The sequence below is a fragment of the Photinus pyralis genome, unplaced genomic scaffold, assembly GCF_008802855.1.
Source record: "Photinus pyralis isolate 1611_PpyrPB1 unplaced genomic scaffold, Ppyr1.3 Ppyr1.4_LG1, whole genome shotgun sequence".
Lineage (NCBI taxonomy): Eukaryota > Metazoa > Arthropoda > Insecta > Coleoptera > Lampyridae > Photinus > Photinus pyralis.
The window spans coordinates 21,588,269-21,607,750 of record NW_022170249.1 but is presented as its reverse complement, the minus strand read 5'-3'; the positions used below and the strand labels follow the sequence as shown (position 1 = coordinate 21,607,750).

General features: G+C 36.3%; 2 protein-coding genes across 3 annotated transcripts; both read left to right on the top strand.

Annotated features, from left to right (window-relative positions):
* Window positions 1–8,526: 8,526 nt before the first annotated feature.
* LOC116158670 lies at window positions 8,527–9,795 on the top strand. Of its 2 annotated transcripts, none has more exons than XM_031471494.1 (3): window positions 8,527–8,680; window positions 9,421–9,555; window positions 9,605–9,795. In XM_031471494.1, exons 1-3 carry the CDS (start codon window positions 8,623–8,625, stop codon window positions 9,745–9,747), a joined length of 336 nt encoding a protein of 111 aa, XP_031327354.1. In that variant the 5' UTR covers window positions 8,527–8,622; the 3' UTR covers window positions 9,748–9,795. The 2 variants fall into 2 exon arrangements, 1 of the variants encoding a protein (XP_031327354.1); XR_004142790.1 differs by having other exon boundaries at window positions 8,532–9,028.
* A 4,759-nt stretch (window positions 9,796–14,554) lies between these two features.
* Window positions 14,555–17,478, top strand: LOC116158732. Its single transcript, XM_031471568.1, has 4 exons — window positions 14,555–15,542; window positions 15,597–15,913; window positions 17,184–17,427; window positions 17,469–17,478. Exons 1-4 carry the CDS (start codon window positions 14,596–14,598, stop codon window positions 17,476–17,478), a joined length of 1,518 nt encoding a protein of 505 aa, XP_031327428.1. The 5' UTR covers window positions 14,555–14,595.
* The last annotated feature ends 2,004 nt before the right edge of the window (window positions 17,479–19,482 follow it).

The following is a 19,482-nucleotide window of genomic DNA, read 5'->3' as shown; positions in this document are numbered from 1 at the left end:
CGAGAAATAAAGAGGCGTTACTATTTTCTTAAAAAGTAATAAATTAGCTACCGGTAATCATTCATATAGAGAAATACAAAAGGAGCATACCATAATTCATATCCTTCAGGGCACAGACTCCACAACCAGTCACAGTAAACCCCTATACATTGTTTTCTCTGTATATGGCCTTCTGAACAGTATTGGGCAGCCTTTGACAGGCCAACTAACGCCAATACCAATAGAGTACAAATAATGAAACTTTTCATGTTGAACAGCTTTCTGGCTTTCCAACGTAATTTACGGCTATATATATATACCTAGGCCAGGATATACTTATCATATCAGTCATTCGATTTGTACCACTTAAGATAAATTATTATTTTCGTCTAAAAACAATGTTGCGCAAGCTACTAAATGTACAACATAATTTTGTCGAGAAAACCTCCAAATGCGTTACCTTTCTGCCTATGTAGTAACCTTCTGGTATATTTTTGGTATGCACATCGAACAAAAAACATCTTTACTTATTTTCCGAGATCCTTCATGCTTTAAAACCTTATACATACACGGTGTCCCAACTAAGATCTGTACTCCTAAATCTAGGCAAAATACTTAAGTGTGTTTGACAAAAGTCTAAAAACTAGTATATATTTATATCAAGAGGCCCCCCCCCTCCTCCAACATACTATTAAATGGGGCATATTCTGAAATCGGTAAATTATAAAAAATCATTACCAGAACTCCCAAATTTAATTTTTTGTGTATTTCTGCAAAGAGACTTTTATAGCCTTCACAGATCGTGGCATTAGTAATTATTTATTGTACAGTTAATCATCATCACTAGAACTACTATCGTATTCTATAAGGCGCCGTTTGTACCATAATTATTTCTCACAAATATATAAATAGTCTAGGCGATAAAGAGATCTAACTGGACATTTTGGGGTGGAAAAGAAAAAATGGTAGAATATGTTCAGTTAGGTGTCAGAAACAACATATTAAAAATCCCACCCCCCAGACTCTGTGCTAAAGGCTCCAGCCACCCCCCAGAAACCGTGTTTTCGCCCTTTTTGGCTGATATCTCGCGATCTATGAGGTCTAGATGAAATATTTTTTGCTGAAAATATTTCTCGTGAAATTTCATACAAGGTAGATACTGAGAAGTTAGCCTAGGTCTACCTCTTAGCCTAGAAAATTCATAAAAGTAGGCGAAAATCATCAATTTTCATGTTTTTTGCGGTTTTGCGGCAAATATATCGCGACCTTTAGGGTTAGATGAATTATGTTTTGCTGATAATGGCTCTTCGTGCAATTTCATACGAGGTAGGTAACTGAAGAGTTGGCGTAAAGTCACCTTTCACCTTCAACTTTCATGTGTGAGGAAATACTCATTGTAAAACAAAGTATTTCAATATACCATTTATTCACGTAAAAACAGTATTTTCATATCAAAATATTCACACGTTCATTTATTCCTCAACGTAATCATTATCCTCTGCAGATTCCACTTCTTCAGGCTCTTCGACGTCCTCTAGTGGTAGTGGGTCGTCTGAAATTACCGACTCGTAGTTCTCCTCGTCTTCCGCTTTACCTGCATGGGCACCCTGAAGAGACGGCGTGGCATTTAGGCACGATGTTCCATGACACTGGACGCAGAGTTCGTTACACTTCAGACCTACAACAAGAAGCATTATGTCAAAACATTTTTGATAATTATGTATACGAATATTTTTTTAAATTTCATATTTCATCTAGTCCTGAAGGTCGCGATATATTTGCAAAAAACCGCAAAAAAACACGAAAATTGATGATTTTCACCTCCTTTTATGAATTTTCTAGGCTAAAGGTACCTTTACACTATAATATATCTCACATGATTTTTTATATATGTTATATGATATTTACTACCAACATATTTTTCGTAAGAGTTTTAATGTTTTACTTTATACTTGACAGGTTTTTCATATGACTTTAATACAAGAAGTTACGAAACCTATATAACTTCTCTAAATTAAAATGTTCCAAGTTCCAAGATTGGGCTACTAGTTCAAAAGTTACAGCCCTTTGAATTTTCTTTCGAAATTGGTTTCTAGTCTATAACTTTTGATTGAGAAGTCTGATCGAAAAAGTACGAATTGTTTTGGATTCTAGGCACCAAAATTAATAAGAAAAAGTGTTTTCCCGAGAAATTTTGGTGCAGTCGATTTTTGGAAAAAAGGAAGGTTATACACTGCCTTTTTTTTGCCCCGAAAAAAAAATTGTCTCAGATCGTCCAGGAAAAAAATTTTTCTTATAGAACGTGGCCTGTAGAATCCATAATTTCAAACAGTTCCAAGATTGGGCTACTAGTTCAAAAGTTACAGCTAGGGAATGCAATCCCGCAGCAAAATCTCAATCCCGGTATTTGCGGGTTAGATGTTAATCCCGCGGGATCCCGGTATTTGCGGGATCCCGCAAAATTTTAAATAAATTGGCAAATAAGCAATTTTGTGCGGTTAACTTCTGTATTAAAATAAATCGCTAATTATCACAATAAGTATTCAACAAAAAAGTACCTTCAGGCTAACTTAGAACTCAAAAAAATCACCTGTAAAGCACAAATAGGTGAACTTCTAAAGTGCCTCAAAAATCATTAAAAATAATGTCTCCGTTATGCGTTGCATTAACAAAGCAAACAGAATCGTCCCCTTGGTCGACATTAAGGATGAGTGTACCCTTATTTGAAAGATTACCCCAAACATTTGAAGGGTTAATTACCAATCAAGACACTATTTGACAATGTGTGTCTGAAAACACCACTACAACCAGACAACCAAATACCAATATACTCGTAAATATTTTTTTTTTTATTGGCATCGGCTTCTGTGGCCATTAGCCTTACTTCACTTTTCGAATTGGCATATTTTGACGGTTATAGCCTATTCAATATACCGATGTTTCTCATAAAATTGATTGTGTTTACACATTCATCTCTTCCTTTCAGGTTGTCTTCCCAATTCCTTTTAATATTAAAGGTAACGCGTTGTGCGTCGTATTATGTGCAATCACATAGTATATGCTCCGCCGACAAGGCAACGTCGCATGTCTCACATTCGGGAGCGTTCTCACCCATCAGCAAGAAACTATGCGTAAGGGCGGTGTGCCCTATCCGCAATCTGTATAGTTTCGTTAGAGCGTATCTTCCCAACTTTACATGCAGTAATGGTCCTGGGTTTGGTTTAATCTTCTTCAGTTTCCTTTCTGCCTCTGTTCACATTCCCTCCCACTTGTTTTTCACTTGACCCCCAGCAATCAACCGCCGCGATTTTTTGGTCGAGTCCGTGAAATCTACCACATCTAAATCGAATTCTTCCAGAACTTCTTTCGATCGCATGCCCAGAGATCTACAGTTATTCAATCGCGCAGTTCCTGATTGATTCACGAGTATTCGGTGGTTCGGGTGGTTGTCGTTTAACAACACATTTAAATAATACAGCGCGGAGATTTGCTTTCTACGCAGGGACAGCGGAAGAACGTTTGCCTCGACGTGAAGGGCGTCGATCGGACTCGTCGGAAAGGCTCGAGTTGTCCTAGCAAAGTGTTGTTACAGGTGGAGTAGACGTTACATCCGTAGTCTAGTTTCGAAAGTATCAGTGCCTTATATGTATATATGGATAAGTGTCTTGGGATCAGCTCTCCACCTGTGATGGGCGAGTACCCTCATGATATTTAAGAGTTTTCGACATGATGTTAATAGGCTTTCAACGTGACTAGTCCACCTAAGCTCACTGTCAAAAACCAGGCCTAAAAATTTAATTTCCTGAGACACTTCAATGATTCGGCCGTTCATGAACAGTACGGGATCATAGTGCGGCCTACGGAGCCGGCAAAAATGCAGTGCCTTCGTCTTCTCTTCCGAGAGCACGAATCCAACTTCGCTCGCGTTTCTATATATACGCTCAATGGCGACCTGAAGTTTTCGCGTCGCACCACCGACCGTCTCGTTCGGACAACTTATCATGAGATCGTCGACGTAAAGGCGTTTGTCGATATCTCTCGTAACTCCTGGGGCAATCTCGTTTATCGCTATAGCGAAAAGTGAGCAGCTCAACGTGGAACCCTGCGGGACACCGTTCTCCAGCACGCGGTCTCCAGAATGGACATCACCAATCCTGACGGCAAATGTTCGTCTCTCGAGGAACGATTGTACAAACTTGGGTAAATTTCCGCGTAGATTGTAGTTGTACATTTTTTCTACAATGCCTTGTCTCCACGTCATGTCATATGCTCCTCTAATGTCGAAAAATACCGCCACAAGGTGTATGCGTTGGTCTAGTGCCCGCAGGATTTCATCGCCGAGCCCGACAAGATGGTCGATCGTCGATCGCCCTCTACGGAACCCGGCCTGATACGTTACCAGTACTCCACTACTCTCCAAAAACGATTGGAGACGCACGTTCACAAGTTTTTCTAGTAACTTTCCCGTTGCTCGATTTATTGTTCATGTAATTTATTCTTTCATTAGTAACTAATATACCTATAATCATTGATTATACACACCTATAATCAATGATATAATCAAAAGTTTACTGGTTTACTCAAGTATTCAGCTTTTTCAGATAAGTACAACAGCAAAATGCGAAAAGTAACCATAAAAGGGCGGGATCACTTGAATATTTAAAATAAGTCATGTCATTTGTCATGCAGAAATAGAAACATTCCTATTCCACGATTTACGTATTATTTCCTTATGATTTGTCTTATGACAGCCATAATACCAAAAATAGTATAGTGTAAACACAAATCTAAATGCTTGTTACTTATCATATGACAAATCACATGAGAAGTATGATAGTGTAAAGGTAATTTAAGAGGCCAACTTATGAGTATCTAACTTGTAAGAAATTTCACGAGGAGCATTTTCAGCTAAAAATATTTCATCTAACCCTAAAGATCGCGATATATTTTCAAAAAAACGCAAAAAGCCACGAAAATTGATGATTTTCGCCTCTTTTATGAATTTTCTAGGCTAAGAGATAGACCTAGGCTAACTTCTCAGTATCTACCTTGTATGAAATTTCATGAGAAATATTTTCAGCAAAAAATATTTCATCTAGACCTCATAGATCGCGAGATATCAGCCAAAAAGGGCGAAAACACGGTTTCTGGGGGGGGTGGTGGGGTGGCTGGAGCCTTTAGCACAGGGTCTGGGGGGTGGGATTTTTAATATGTTGTTTCTGACACCTAACTGAACGTATTCCACCAATTTTTTCTTTTCCGCCTCAAAATGTCCAGTTTGCCAATTTTACAGTCTCTATCGCCTAGACTAAAAATATAATAAATATATAGAACTTTTATATATTTGCATTAAAAATTTTAAATATATAAGAAACAAGTTTTATATGCGTCGATGAAATATATAAAACTTCAGCTGCGTATGCCTATCACTAGAGTAGCCTCAAACTTGGCAACATCGACTAGCCTTTGTTTGAATTTGAACAGCTGATCTGCTACTTTTGTTTACACTCATATTTGTTGCGCATAGTTTTCAGATTGGGTTGTTTTGAAAATGGATGTCGAAGAGTTTCTATTAGAGTTGGTTTGACATTATGAGGAAGCGTACATATTTCAGCAACTTCATTCTGGTGATGTATGAATTTATTCGAGTCTGTAAATTAGAAAGTAACTGACGTGCATTAATGTGTTTGATATAACATTCTTCAGCAATTACTTTTAAGAATGTGTTGAGAAAGGCACATATTTATAAAATAATCATATTGTTTTGGTTTGCGTTTATCATCTACTGTATTCAGGTAATAGTAATTATCGCACGCTCAAATTTGTACACTAAGTATATTACTGTTATTGATATCCGTCGCTTAACGAAAGGTGCAGGCCCATTTTGTTTATCTTATTCGTAAAGTTTAAATTGCACATCAGCGCTACGATAATAGAATTGTAATAGTTATTTACCTAACAAGTTCGGTAAGTTAATTTTCCCGCATGAGCACTTTGTTTGCAGCACGACCGTAGGGAGTGCTGCATTTAGTGCGAATGCGGGAAAATTCTTTCCGAAAGAGTTAGGTACAATATTTTTTGTAACGAATTGCGTAAAAAAAGGTCAAAATTAAGTTTTGTAAATTAGTTTTTTTTTAATCATGAGTTGGTAACACAATCATATGTTTGGTTGGTAACATAATTTTGTAACTACCCACTTTTAATTGCACTGGTCACATTTAAAACTTCCACATCTTTGGTTAATACATATTTTGCCTTTGCAATGAGTGCTACTACTGGTCACGGCATTGCATCGTTTGCACTGAATATCCTTGGAAGTCTTCAATGTTAACAAATATGCTTTGAAAAGAGTGCTCTTATTGGTCGCGTAAGTGTACTGATCGTATTTAATATTCCCAGAAGACATGTGTGAACAAATGTGTTCTCAAATTTGATTTATCTTGAGTTGCGTAAATACACTCGTTACATTTAAAATCCTTGGAAGCTTTGTGTGTGTTAATATGTGCTTTCTTAAACTGCATATGCGAATAGTTGCAGAATATCACTGGTCACATTTTAAGACGTTTTAACAATAAATTTTACTTTTTCTTGAGTTCCAATTCTGAAAAATAATTTGATTGCGTTATAAGTTCTTGTTTATATATTTACGTAAAACTTAGTGTACGTCTGTTTCCGATTAATCGCACTAAATACCCTCAACCAACGGTTTAATTGATTTTACAGCAGATGACAGTTAACCATGACATGACGTTCGTTGACTTCAATAAGTACTACCAACCGAAGAACGCGCATAACCCCTTCTCTCCAGCGGAAACTAAAAAACACCGCGATGCGGGAAAGTCGTTTTCCCGTGCATCGAGGATGCTTGGAAACATTATCTTTCCATTCAATGAGTACAAAAAACTATATACAAGGGTTGACGTAAGTTGTGTATTTGATGTAATGAAGTTTCCGTATTCATTTTTTATCTAAGACTTACAGATCATTTTAATTTTCCCTGACAGTGTAAGAGATCAATTTGAATTTGTATAGATCAGTACAAACAATACCTTCCAGGGGCTGAGAAAATATAGGTACTAGTGCATGCATTTATTACACTTTAATTATATGAACCGGTTTCAAGTTTGAAAATTTACTATAAAAATAAAATAGTGATAGGTTGCTTGTTAGAAGTACACGAAATAGAAACGGCGGCGTGAAAACTAGCAGATCAGACATTCGACAGTGTGTTTTCTTTCTTAATCCAATAATATGTACATAATAAGTATATGTATAATATTCGAAATGTAAACAGAACTAGCAGATCAGTTGTTCAAATGAAACAAACGCTGGTTGCTGTTGCCAAGTTTGAGGTTACTGTAGTGCCACCAGTGATAGATACATAAAGCCGAAGTTTTATATATTTCATCGATGCTATCCTGCAGATATATAAAACTTAATTTCTTATATATTTAAAACTTTTAATGCAAATATATAAAAGTTCTAGATATATTTATTTTATTTTATATATTCGTGAGAAATAATTATGGTACAAACGGCGCCTCATATTTAGTTTTCACCCAAGTTTATAATGATTGGGGTATTTCTGCAATATTCAATTGTTTTTCGCGTGCATACCATTCCTTTATTATTATCGTTTCCACATTTCTGGGGTTACAATCGCAATTGCTTCCCTCCATAAGTTGACTCTGTTTTCCATGGTTGTTGTTGTGTTTGCAATAGATTCAGTTTCTTACATAAAAAAGGAGAGAGTGGTACAAAACAACAATAAAGCACTTCAGGCATGAAATGGGCAGATAAATTGATTCGAATTCGAAATTAAAGATTTAAAATGGAGATAGCTGTGTTTTTGAAAATAAGTAATATGTTATCTAATATAGGATTATCAAATCCCGTTGATAGCACAGAAGAAAACAACAATAAAGCACTTCAGGCATGATATGGGCAGATTAATAGATTCGAATTCGAAATTGAAGATTTAAAATGGAGATAGCTGTGTTTTTGGAAATAAGTAATATGTTATCTAATATAGAATTATCAAATCCCGTTGATAGCACGGCGAGAAAGCGTTCTTCCCATGAGTATGTGAGTGTTACAGACACCGCAACGTAAAAAACTTACACTCTAAAAGTCTAAACTACAAAATGAAGTAATTATGTTGTAATTTTCAGCAACATCCATTGGAAGTCGTTTTTGAGACACCTTCTTCCACATTCCTCCGTCATCGAATCGCCGACACAACGCTCTTCTTTGTAATGCATTTTTGAATTGTAATTGCAAAGGAATAAGAATGAATATGTACTCGCCTCTGATGTCAATACTCGCGCAATCCGATGTGTGAAGCATTTTTTCTTTTCTGAAACAGAAACTTCAGAAACTAATGTCTTTCAACAATTGCTTCAGGCAGTGAATATGTGTAACTCGCATTTTATTTTTGGTGTTTGCAAATAAAAGGAAGTCCTACAGTAATTAGTGGATTGTAGATAATAGTAATCGGGATAAGTCTTTGTAATAATGATAAGAAAAGCAGATAATCATTCTATTTTAAAATGTATCTAATCTGTTAAACCTTTTGATACGTATGTATAAATCCATCTGCAGGCTGCCTTATAAACGAGTATTATCATAATTTTGATTGAAGACATGTATTTTAAACTTGTGTTAGCGTCTGTTGGTCTCTTGTGTGTAGATGTTGCCTTAGGTATGTAAAGACACGTTTCTGATTGTATGCACGAATGGTCTCTAAAATTTGAAACCATTTGCTGCCAGTATAGCAATCACGAACTTTAAAATACTACTTTAGCGGCTTCGAAAACAAGCATTTAGAATTAACATAGATGACAGTACTGATTACTTTTCTGAAGAGAATTCTAATGACCTTCAGCTCTAGGATATATCTGCAACTGGCCTTGAAGTGAAAGAGTAAACGTGAGCTACATGAAGTCGACATGTAGGTTCATCACCATCACCACCGCACACTCTTTTTTATAATAACTGTTTTTCTGATGCCTATCTTGGTAACGTGACACTGTCTGGGAAAGTTTTAACAGTAAGTACATTCCTGTTTGTTGTAATTTCTTGAGTCTTAAGAAAGTCTCACTAGCACTGGTCGATAATTTGAAATTACAATCAAACTAAAGTTGTAAATTGTTTGCCACATCATCGACATTAAGATGAATGTCACTAATCTTTATATTGATAGAGGATATAATTTTTATACTGAGATAATCACGTTCGAAAAGTAGTAGAGAAGATTTATTTGGATATGAAGTAGGATGTCACCAATAAACAACTCGATACATTACACAGGCAGATTATTAGATTTGAATTCGCAATTAAAGTATTTAAAATGGAGATGGTAAACAAGTTTACCAACCTGTATGTTATTAATCATAATTTATTGTAAATTTTAATTTCCTTAAAACGTATCGAATTGTATAGGTGGAAATGGCGCAATCGACTGCTATCGTTGCTATGCTACTGACAAGGATCCTCAAGCCACCCTCAACTGTCGTCACTTTGATAATATTACCAAAAGTGAGCGCTGTATAGGATATTGCATGTTTACTTATGGATGTAAGTAATATGTTATCTAATACACGAAGATCATCTACCTCTTTTTTAGCTTTTACAGAAAATGGGGTCCTTCTAGGTGTAGCGCAGAGATATTGTTCTGTATTTAATTGTGAACACCACCAGGCTAATGACAAATCAATAAAATACTGTACGTCTTGCGGAAGCAACTTATGCAATACTGACAAATATTGATCAATATGCCTCTGTAGGGATTACTTATAGGTATACATTTTTGTGTGTACTATTATCACTAATTCTTCAATCTTCTTTAATGTATTTGTTCTTTTTTCTTTGACATTTTCCTCTAAAAGTCTAAACTATAAAATGAAATAATTATGTTATAATATACGTATATAATAATAATAATAATCTAAATATAGACCAATTACATGCCTTCCTACAATATACAAAATCCTTACATCATGCATTACAAACAAAATAAACCAACACTGTACTGATAACAACATTTTATACGTAGAACAAAACGGGTGTACCAAGTATTCCAGAGGCTGTAAAGAGCAACTCATTATAGACTCTGTAATACTTGAACAATCCAGACATAACAAATGAAACATACACACTGCATACATTGAATACAAAAAAGCATTCGATTCAGTACCACACTCTTGGTTACAACAAGTACTCTCAATATACAAAGTCAGCAACAATATGACACAACTCCTCAATTACATAATGTCATGTTGGAACTCTACGTTAACACTTACACTAAACGGCACAAAACTTATTACTGACCCAATACAAATTAAAAGAGGAATTTTTCAAGGCGATTCTTTAAGTCCGCTCTGGTTTTGTCTTGCGCTTAATCCACTTTCATATTTCTTAAACACTACGAACTTTGGGTACAACATTAAACATAACCACGAAATACATCACATTAACACACCTGTTTTACATGGACGATCTTAAATTATACTCTTCCACAAGAATAAAACCGAATCACCTTCTACACATTACCGAAACATTTTCACGTGACACAAATGGACTTTGGAATCGATAAATGTAAAATAAACACATCACAGCTGGTAAAAGACAACTTTTAGATTATGAGCTCGAACAGGGTAATTTTATAAATTCCATGGGCGAGAATGAAACTTATAAGTAACTTGGTTTTCAGCAAAACACACACATTAAACACAACATACGAGTATAATACAATCAAAGTTATTAACACTTATGCCACACCAGTACTTACATACTCTTTTGGAATTATACGTTGGACAAATACAGAGAAACACCCGTACATTATTAACAAAACACCATATACATCACCCTCACTCCTCTATTATACGACTTTACTTTCCTCGTTCGGAAGGAGGTAGAGGACTTACAGATATAAAACTATTGCACCAAACACAAATACACAATTTACGACAATACTTTTATAACAAATCAGATACTTCAGTCCTACACAAAACAGTAACATATGCAGACAAATCTTACACACCACTTAACCTACACTAAACTAATATACTCCCACCCACATCCAAACTTACATACATCACAAATAACATACAGACATGGAACCAAAAGCCTTTACATGGACGATTTCCACAAGAGGTTAACCAGGATTGTGTTGATTCTATAGCAACGCACACTTGGTTGTCTGAATGTGATATCTTCCCGGAGGTTCCGTGCAGTATATGACGTGGCAGGTCGTTAATGTATAGTACGAACAAGATCGGGTCTAAGCCCCAGTTGCACCAACAAAATTCAGCCTTACTTAAAGTTAAGTTGAACTTAAAATCTTTGCCAACGATTATTAAGACAATCGTTGCTATGGTATTTAAGACTTAAGTTGTGCTTAACTTTAAGCGATACATAATTTTGACGGTGCAATTGGCTTTAAGTTGCTGCCTTGGGGCGTTCCTAAATTCAATGTATATTCGAATGAAGACGTATTTTATTTAAAGCAACAACCATTGGAACCTATTCCTCCGTCATGGTCGACATAATTCCTGACTTCTCCAAGATAATATAGATAATATAGATAGCTGGGGCTGTTTGTAATATCGGGCAACAAAGGCGTGTGCAGGATGCCTCATAAACGAGTATTATTATCATTTTGAAGATACGTATTTCAAACTCGTGTTGGCTTCTGTTGGTTTCATGTGTCTACTATAAGTGTTACGTCAGGTATGTAAAGACACGTTTATGATTGCATGCACGAATGGTCGCTAAACGTAGAAAGAGCTTCATTTGCTGCCAGTTTAGCACCCAAGAACTTTAAAATACTACTGTAACGCCATCAGGACGCAAACATTTACAATAAACACAGATAACTGTACTGATTACTTTATAATTGTTAGCTCCTATTGCAATTCGGAAACTACCCAGATGAACGTAATCAATCGTAATCAATTTTAAATTAAAAACTGAACTGTTTGGAGCCAGTATAGTTGTTATTCACAATTGTAGCCAACACTGAAGATGGATTTTGATAACCTTCAGTTTTAAGGTATATCTAAATATCATTCGTAATACAATTAAAATATATTGATGACAGCACTCCTTAAAACTTCAGAAGTTCTTTTAATAGCATCGATATGCCTCTCAAACGAATGAAAAATGTCGATGATAATGTTTACTTCCTGGTGACTGGAGACATGTCTTTGTTAGAAGATCTTATTGATCCAATGATAACCAACATTGTGGAATGCGATGAGCGTTACACAAAAGACGACGTGATATTCAGCAAGACGGGGTCCTTTTACACAAAATGTTACGACAGTACTTAAGCATTCGGTTCCCTGATAGATGGGTTGGACATAGAGATCCTGTCGAATGGCCACCCAGATGGCCAGATCTGTCGCCGTTAGATTTTTTTCGTGTGGGGTCATTCAAATTACGATAACGTATAGTATACCAATGCAGTCAGACTACCGCAGAAATGTTACAAAACGTACAACGCCATTTTTAACTAAATCTTTATTATTGCATAATTAAACAGTGCGGAAAACAGAATGAACATGCTTATCAAACTATCTAACGTCTACCAACCCTTCCCATTTAAAATTTTTGCGGTGCAATACACCCCTTTCTCAGGATTGAAGTTATGTCAATAGTATTATTTAGATCTCAAAACTAAAATAAACCTGTTGGAGCGTTTCTAGCAGAACTGTCGTAAAGCGGCCAAAATTGGCATTGACTGTTTTTTAGTGGGCCACTCTGTATACGCGGTGCTTTGCAGTTATATGGATTCAGTTAGTTTTCATCACATTTCTTACAAAACAAAGTTGTGAGGAGACAGTGATGCGTAATAATTCCCCCTGTCAGTTTGATTCTCAAATTGGGCTAGGATTGCCAGGTACCTCATAATCAATCATAAGAGATCGTAAAATTGGTGTGTGTAAATATAATTTATCCTGATTTGTTAATCATAATGGCGTCAAGTACTGCGTACGTCACATGCACAGCCACCTTAGATCATATACAGTGATATTAATTAAGAAGTAGACATAGGGATTTGCGCGTATTGTTTCCCTATGTTTACTTTTAAATGACAAAATCTCTTCTGAAGAACGCCTAATTTTATGCAATCAAAATAACGTCTTAAATCAAATGAAGATCTGATTATCATATTAATTAATTTGGATATTGTTGCTTTGGCTTCCGTATTATTTTCGGTCGTGTTCAACTGAAGAAAAAGTTGATATTGTCATTTAGTATAGTGCAAATCCCAAAGCAGAATCCCATAAGAAACTTAAGGGAAACAGCGGCCGAATTTAATATATCTTCTACATAACCTAAAAGAGTACTTACTCTTTCCTGTCGCTTTTACCTACCACCTAACCCATCTAAAAAGCAACGCTATTGACAAAAAGGTGAGTGCTTTTGCTGAAACAGTGACATTTCAAAAGGAACAAAAAATGTATCGCACCGTTTGCATTAAGCATTTGGAATGTACTAATACAATGCAATTGCAAAATCCAGAATAACAGTGTAGAATGCATGGGCGTAAGATATTGTGGTTGCATAAACTTAGGCGTCCTTCAGAGGAAATGTTGTCATTTAAAAGTAGACAGGAAAAAACAATACACCCTATGTCTGCTTCTTAATGAATATCACTGTATACATAGATATAGACTCCCATTTACTTTCAGTAAGGACCATCTATGCCATGTTGTATTGTTGTATGTACCTAACAAAGACAGAGATATATTTTGCACATTAAGTAGAACACCACGCCTGCCCAATAGCAGTTTGACGCACGAGACTACTAAGAATTTAAAAAGCGGCCAGTGTGAATATGCAACAAATGATAAATCTAATTATAAAATACATGTATTAACATACAAGATCACCAAAGGATTTAAAGTGCGCCAAGTGCGGTTTCGTCACAAAACATAAATCCAGTCCTACAGCACATCTTAACATCTAACATTTGTTAAGACATGGACCCTGCCACAGATGTAAAATGTCACCGGTGTGATTTTGTTAGCAACTACAAATCCAATTTTAAAACACATTTGTTAATGTGACGTAAGCGACTACTAGAATTAGAATGTTTATGTAGATTGACAGATAATTTTGATTAACGTATGTATTTCACAGATTACATATTTTTTCTACAATCGATATCCAAAGTAGGCATTTGCGCTCGTATTTGACAACGCAAACGTCATAATTTACGAGGAATGTCACTTTGTCGCTTATAAGCGACAAAATAGAAAAAACGCTCGCTCTCCCAATTATTAACTATAAATCAAATATGCATTGCTCAGTGTATCCAATGACAACGAGTAAATGACATCTTTCATTTGGGCATAAGATTAAAATGATTTGAGTGAAAAATTTAAATTTCTGGAAATATGTGAACTGCTCGATTGTAGAAAAAATCTTGTGTGTAATTCGAGCGCAAATTGATTGTCGATTTCAAGAGATTGCCGCGCTCCTTCGTCGCGCGTCAACTGTCTCTTTCAATCGACAATATATCATTTTGCGCTCTTAATACACAAATAGCTATAACTCTTAATACGCTTTTATTTAATATCTACGTTCATTATTCTACATGGTGGCAGCATGAGTCGTAAGAAAAATAAGAAGAATATTGATGAATCATTTGGTGAATTGCAAGATAATTCATCGGTCGGCCGTCGACACATCACGTTTCAACCACCGGCTCAATTTGACTTCCAGTGCCCAGAAAAATGGGAAAAATGGTTTAAAAGATTCGAAAGATACCGGATGGCGTCGGGGCTTGATCAGGAATCAGAAGAAAAACAAGTGACTTCTTTAATTTATTGTATGGGGGAGAATGCTGAAGATATATTGACTCGCTCCCAACTTCCTGAAGAAAAACTTAACTCCTATAAAACTGTAAAGGCCGCATTTGACGAAGCTTTTATAGGGAAGCGGAATATACTTTATGAGCGTGCTAAATTTAATTCTCGAAACCAGAAAAAAGGGGAGATCTTTGAACAGTTTCTCACTGATATCAGCTTGATGGCCGAACGTTGTGCTTTCCGGGATCTTAGAGATGAACTTGTTCGTGACCGTATAGTTGTCGGTATTTTAGATAAGACTTTATCCTCACAACTACAAGAGGATGCTGACCTAACTTTGGAGAAAGCTATACAAAAGGCAAAACAGAGAGAATCCATAAAAAAACAAACTTATGAACTGGAGGAGATTCAATCAAAACCTTCATCAGAAGTTGATCGTATCCATTCCAGTTCGTCTAGCAAATTTCCACTAAAGGAGTCCACAACTGATATTATGGAAGGTGGGTGCTGGAATTGTGGGGGTCCTAGACACCCACGAAATTCTTGTCCAGCTAAGGACTATACCTGTAAGTGTGGAAAAGTTGGCCATTTTAAAAAAATGTGCAAATCAAATACCATTGTGGGTAAATTCACAAAGAAAATTGGGGAATTGCGCGAATCCTCGCAAATTTCAGTCAGCGAGCAAGAGGATGACGCAACGTACCTTGGAGCGTTGAATACCATTGGTGGAGTTTCCAATGCTTGGTACGTTGACATTTTTATTAATAATCAAAAGGTTAAAGCTAAACTTGACTCTAGGGCAGAAGTTACAGCCATACCATCTAATATTCTAAAGCAAATTCCAAATCTTTTCAAGTCAGACAAAACTCTAAAAAATGCCGACCAAAATATCATGGTGGTGGATGGCATGTTTACGGCAGATTTAGAATTTAATGGTCAGAAAGTGAAAGAAAAAATATATGTAATTCCTACTTTAAGTGAACCTTTGCTCGGAATTACAGCCATAAAATCTCTTAACCTAATCACAGTTCGAAAATCGTATGAATCAGGCAATATTCAATCAATCGCCTTAGATAAAGTTGTACAAGAGTATCCCCAGCTTTTTATGGGATTAGGTAACATTCCAGGAGAATACAAAATTGAACTAATTGATGATGCTAAACCATATTCAGTTAGAGCCCCTCGGAATATTTCAATTCCTCTCCGTCCTAAAGTAGCAGCAGAGTTGCAAAGAATGTTAAAGATAGGAGTAATAGAAAAAATCGAAGAGCCTACTGATTGGTGTGCACCTATTGTCCCAGTCATTAAGCAAAACGGTAGTTTACGATTATGTGTAGACTATACAGATTTGAATAAGAATGTGAAACGCCCAAAAATCATATTACCAGATGTTGAAGAAACCTTGGGCCAGATTGGAAGCTCTAGAATATTTTCAAAATTGGATGCGCAATCTGGGTTTTGGCAGATAAAAATGTCACCTGATACTGCTAAATTAACAACATTTATTACACCATTTGGAAGATTTTTCTTTAAACGTCTACCTTTTGGAATCACATCAGCCCCAGAATTTTTTTCTGCTCAAATATCTAAACTATTGGAGGGACTAGAGGGAGTCTTATGTCATATGGATGACCTACTTATTCATGGGAAGACGCCAGAAGAACATGATTATCGATTAACTCAAGTTTTGAATAGACTGAAAGATGCTAATGTAGTTTTAAACAAAGAAAAATGCTCTTTTTCACAAACATCAGTGAAATTTCTGCGTATTATAATTGATTCTCAAGGAATAAGGGTTGATCCTGATCGTGTGCGAGCCTTAGAGGATTTACCTACTCCAAAAGACATATCAGGAATTCGTCGTCTGAATGGCATGCTAAATCAACTCAACAAGTTCGTTCCAAACCTTGCAGGGAAAACGGAGGCTTTTCGTGAAAGAAAAATAGAAAGTTTTGTTGGACCCAAGATCATCAGAAAATTCTTTCAGAAATAATTGAATTAGTTAAGAAATCAATTTGTTTGACACGGTATGATGTAACAGCAAAAGCAACTGTTATGGCTGATGCATCAGCTTACGGACTGGGCGCAATTTTACTACAGAATGAACATGATAAACTGCGAATTGTAATGTGCGCATCTAGATCACTTCAATCGGCCGAAAAAAGGTATGCCCCAATAGAAAAAGAAGCTCTTGCAATCGCTTGGGCAGCGGAAAAATTCTCTAAATTTCTAAGGGGGAAGAAGTTCACAATTCTAACCGACCATAAACCCCTTGTTCCATTATTAGGCAGTAAAGACCTGGATAGCAAACCTATACGAATTCAACGATTTAAGATTTAAGAATAAGGCTAATGAAATTCGATTACACCATTGAGCACATTCCAGGAAAAGAAATGTTTACAGCAGATACTTTGAGCCGAGCACCTCTTTCTGATTCGGAGGATGATTTCACTGCAAAAGTCGAAGCTCATATCAAGGTGGTTTCTTCGGGATTCCCAACAACTCCATCCAGACTCGAGGAAATTAAAAACGCCCAAAGTCAGAATCGTGAATATCAACTGTTAGTCGAGTATGTTGAGAACGGTTGGCCAGATCACAAAAAGAATGTACAGGAGTTGATGAAGCGATGGTTCGCATTCCGTAATGTTATCACAATTATTGATGGTCTAGTCTGCTATAATGAAAGAATGATTATACCAGCAGAGCTACGTGAAGAAATAAAGGAAAAACTGCATGACGGTCATTTCGGGATAAACCGTACACTCCTGAGGGCTAAACAATCTGTTTTTTGGCCAGGTATCACTGAAGAATTAAGTAATGTGGTAGAAAATTGTAACATTTGCGCCAAGCATAGACGCCAATATACCGAGAAGATGATCCCTTCTCCTACTCCTTTGTACCCATGGCAAAAAATAGCTGTAGATTATTTCGAATTCCAAAAATGTACTTATCTGGCTGTGGTGGACTACTATTCAAGGTATTTGGATATTATCAATGTCACAACTATGTCTGTGACAGAACTAATAAAAAAAATGAAGAGTTGTTTTGCCCGCTTTGGGATTCCAGAAGTCGTAGTCTCCGACTCTGGATCCCAATTTACAAGCGAAGAATGGAAAACATTTGCAAAAAAATTATGATTTCAAGATTGTGACGAGCAGCCCCTTATATCATCAGTCGAATGGAGAAGCGGAGCGATCAGTCCAAACTCTCAAGAAGATTCTTTGCAAGAATAAGGATCCCACTCTCGCCTTGCTAGAATATAGGGCCACTCCCGGGCTTTTTGGATACAGCCTAGCAGAACTCCTGATGGGAAGGAAGTTGGGCACTCGGATTCCTCTCCTGACCAAAGAACTTATTCCAAAAAACGTGAACCATAAACAATTTCGTGAGTGGGACAAGTGCTATCGTAGTGAACAGGCAGAATACTTCGACCAACGTCATCGATCGAAAGAAGAAGTCCCTCTTGAGATTGGTTCCTCAGTATTCATCCCTGATAGGCAAGAAGAGGGAACAATTGTAGAGAACGTAGCTCCGAGATCCTATACCGTAGCTACAAAGGAAGGATTATATCGTCGAAATAAAACTATGTTGAGACCACTTTCTTCTTCGGATAACCCTACATCAACAATTTCCTCTAGACGCGCTATCAAAGCACCACAAAGACTAAACTTGTGATTGTGATGAAAAGGGAAACCCGGGAAGAGGAGATGTGACGTAAGCGACTACTAGAATTAGAATGTTTATGTAGATTGACAGATAATTTTGATTAACGTATGTATTTCACACATTACATATTTAACTCTTAATACGCTTTTATTTAATATCTACGTTCATTATTCTACAGTTAATACACAAGACCAGCAATAATTGCAATTGCGCCTGGTGTTAACTACAACACCATAAACCCCTTTACGTTCTAAGGAAGTAACACGCCACACGCCAGTGAAATTCCGGAAATATCAACTCATGCGCATGTTCGGTATTCTACTGTCTCCCTCACGTATTTTTGCACAGATTTAGTGGCTGTAAGCTATGGGAATATATAATCTAAGACAGCTGCTTTCCATAAATTACCTTAAATATAAGAGAATATCGCCTATATTTGAATTGCAATAGGAGATTTACTTCGAAATTAGGAGAGTAATTAATGTAACATATATTTCAGCTGTAGAAGTTTGCTGGAGAAGTCCATGTTACCTGCTACATTAATATATCCAAAATAATTTACATATGAAGCAATACATCAATAAAATAGGAGAGTCATATTTAATATATGACACCTGATGGCAACCCTAAATTTGGCATATCCTCATCTTAATTTTTTGGGGATTCGTAAGCGATCTAAGTCCTCAATCTTGAGGCATGTTATACTTTCATATGATTTTTTTATGGTTATGAAATTGTGATATAATATCTATTTAATAACCGATAACGGTACAGAAAATACTGGAGCCAAATGACGAGAACAAAGAACTACTTCTTCTAAATTTAGACAGAGCAGGTCGCTCGATTTAATTAATAATATTACGGATAAAAACTCGTCAAAATATCACTTCCTTTGCGCTGGTCAGTTATGTCGACTTGACTTATCATAAAACAGAAGAGACTATGTCAGTTTTGTTTTATTACACCACTGCCAATAATGACGCGTTTCTCCTCACTGTTCTCGCACTTTTATCACTTC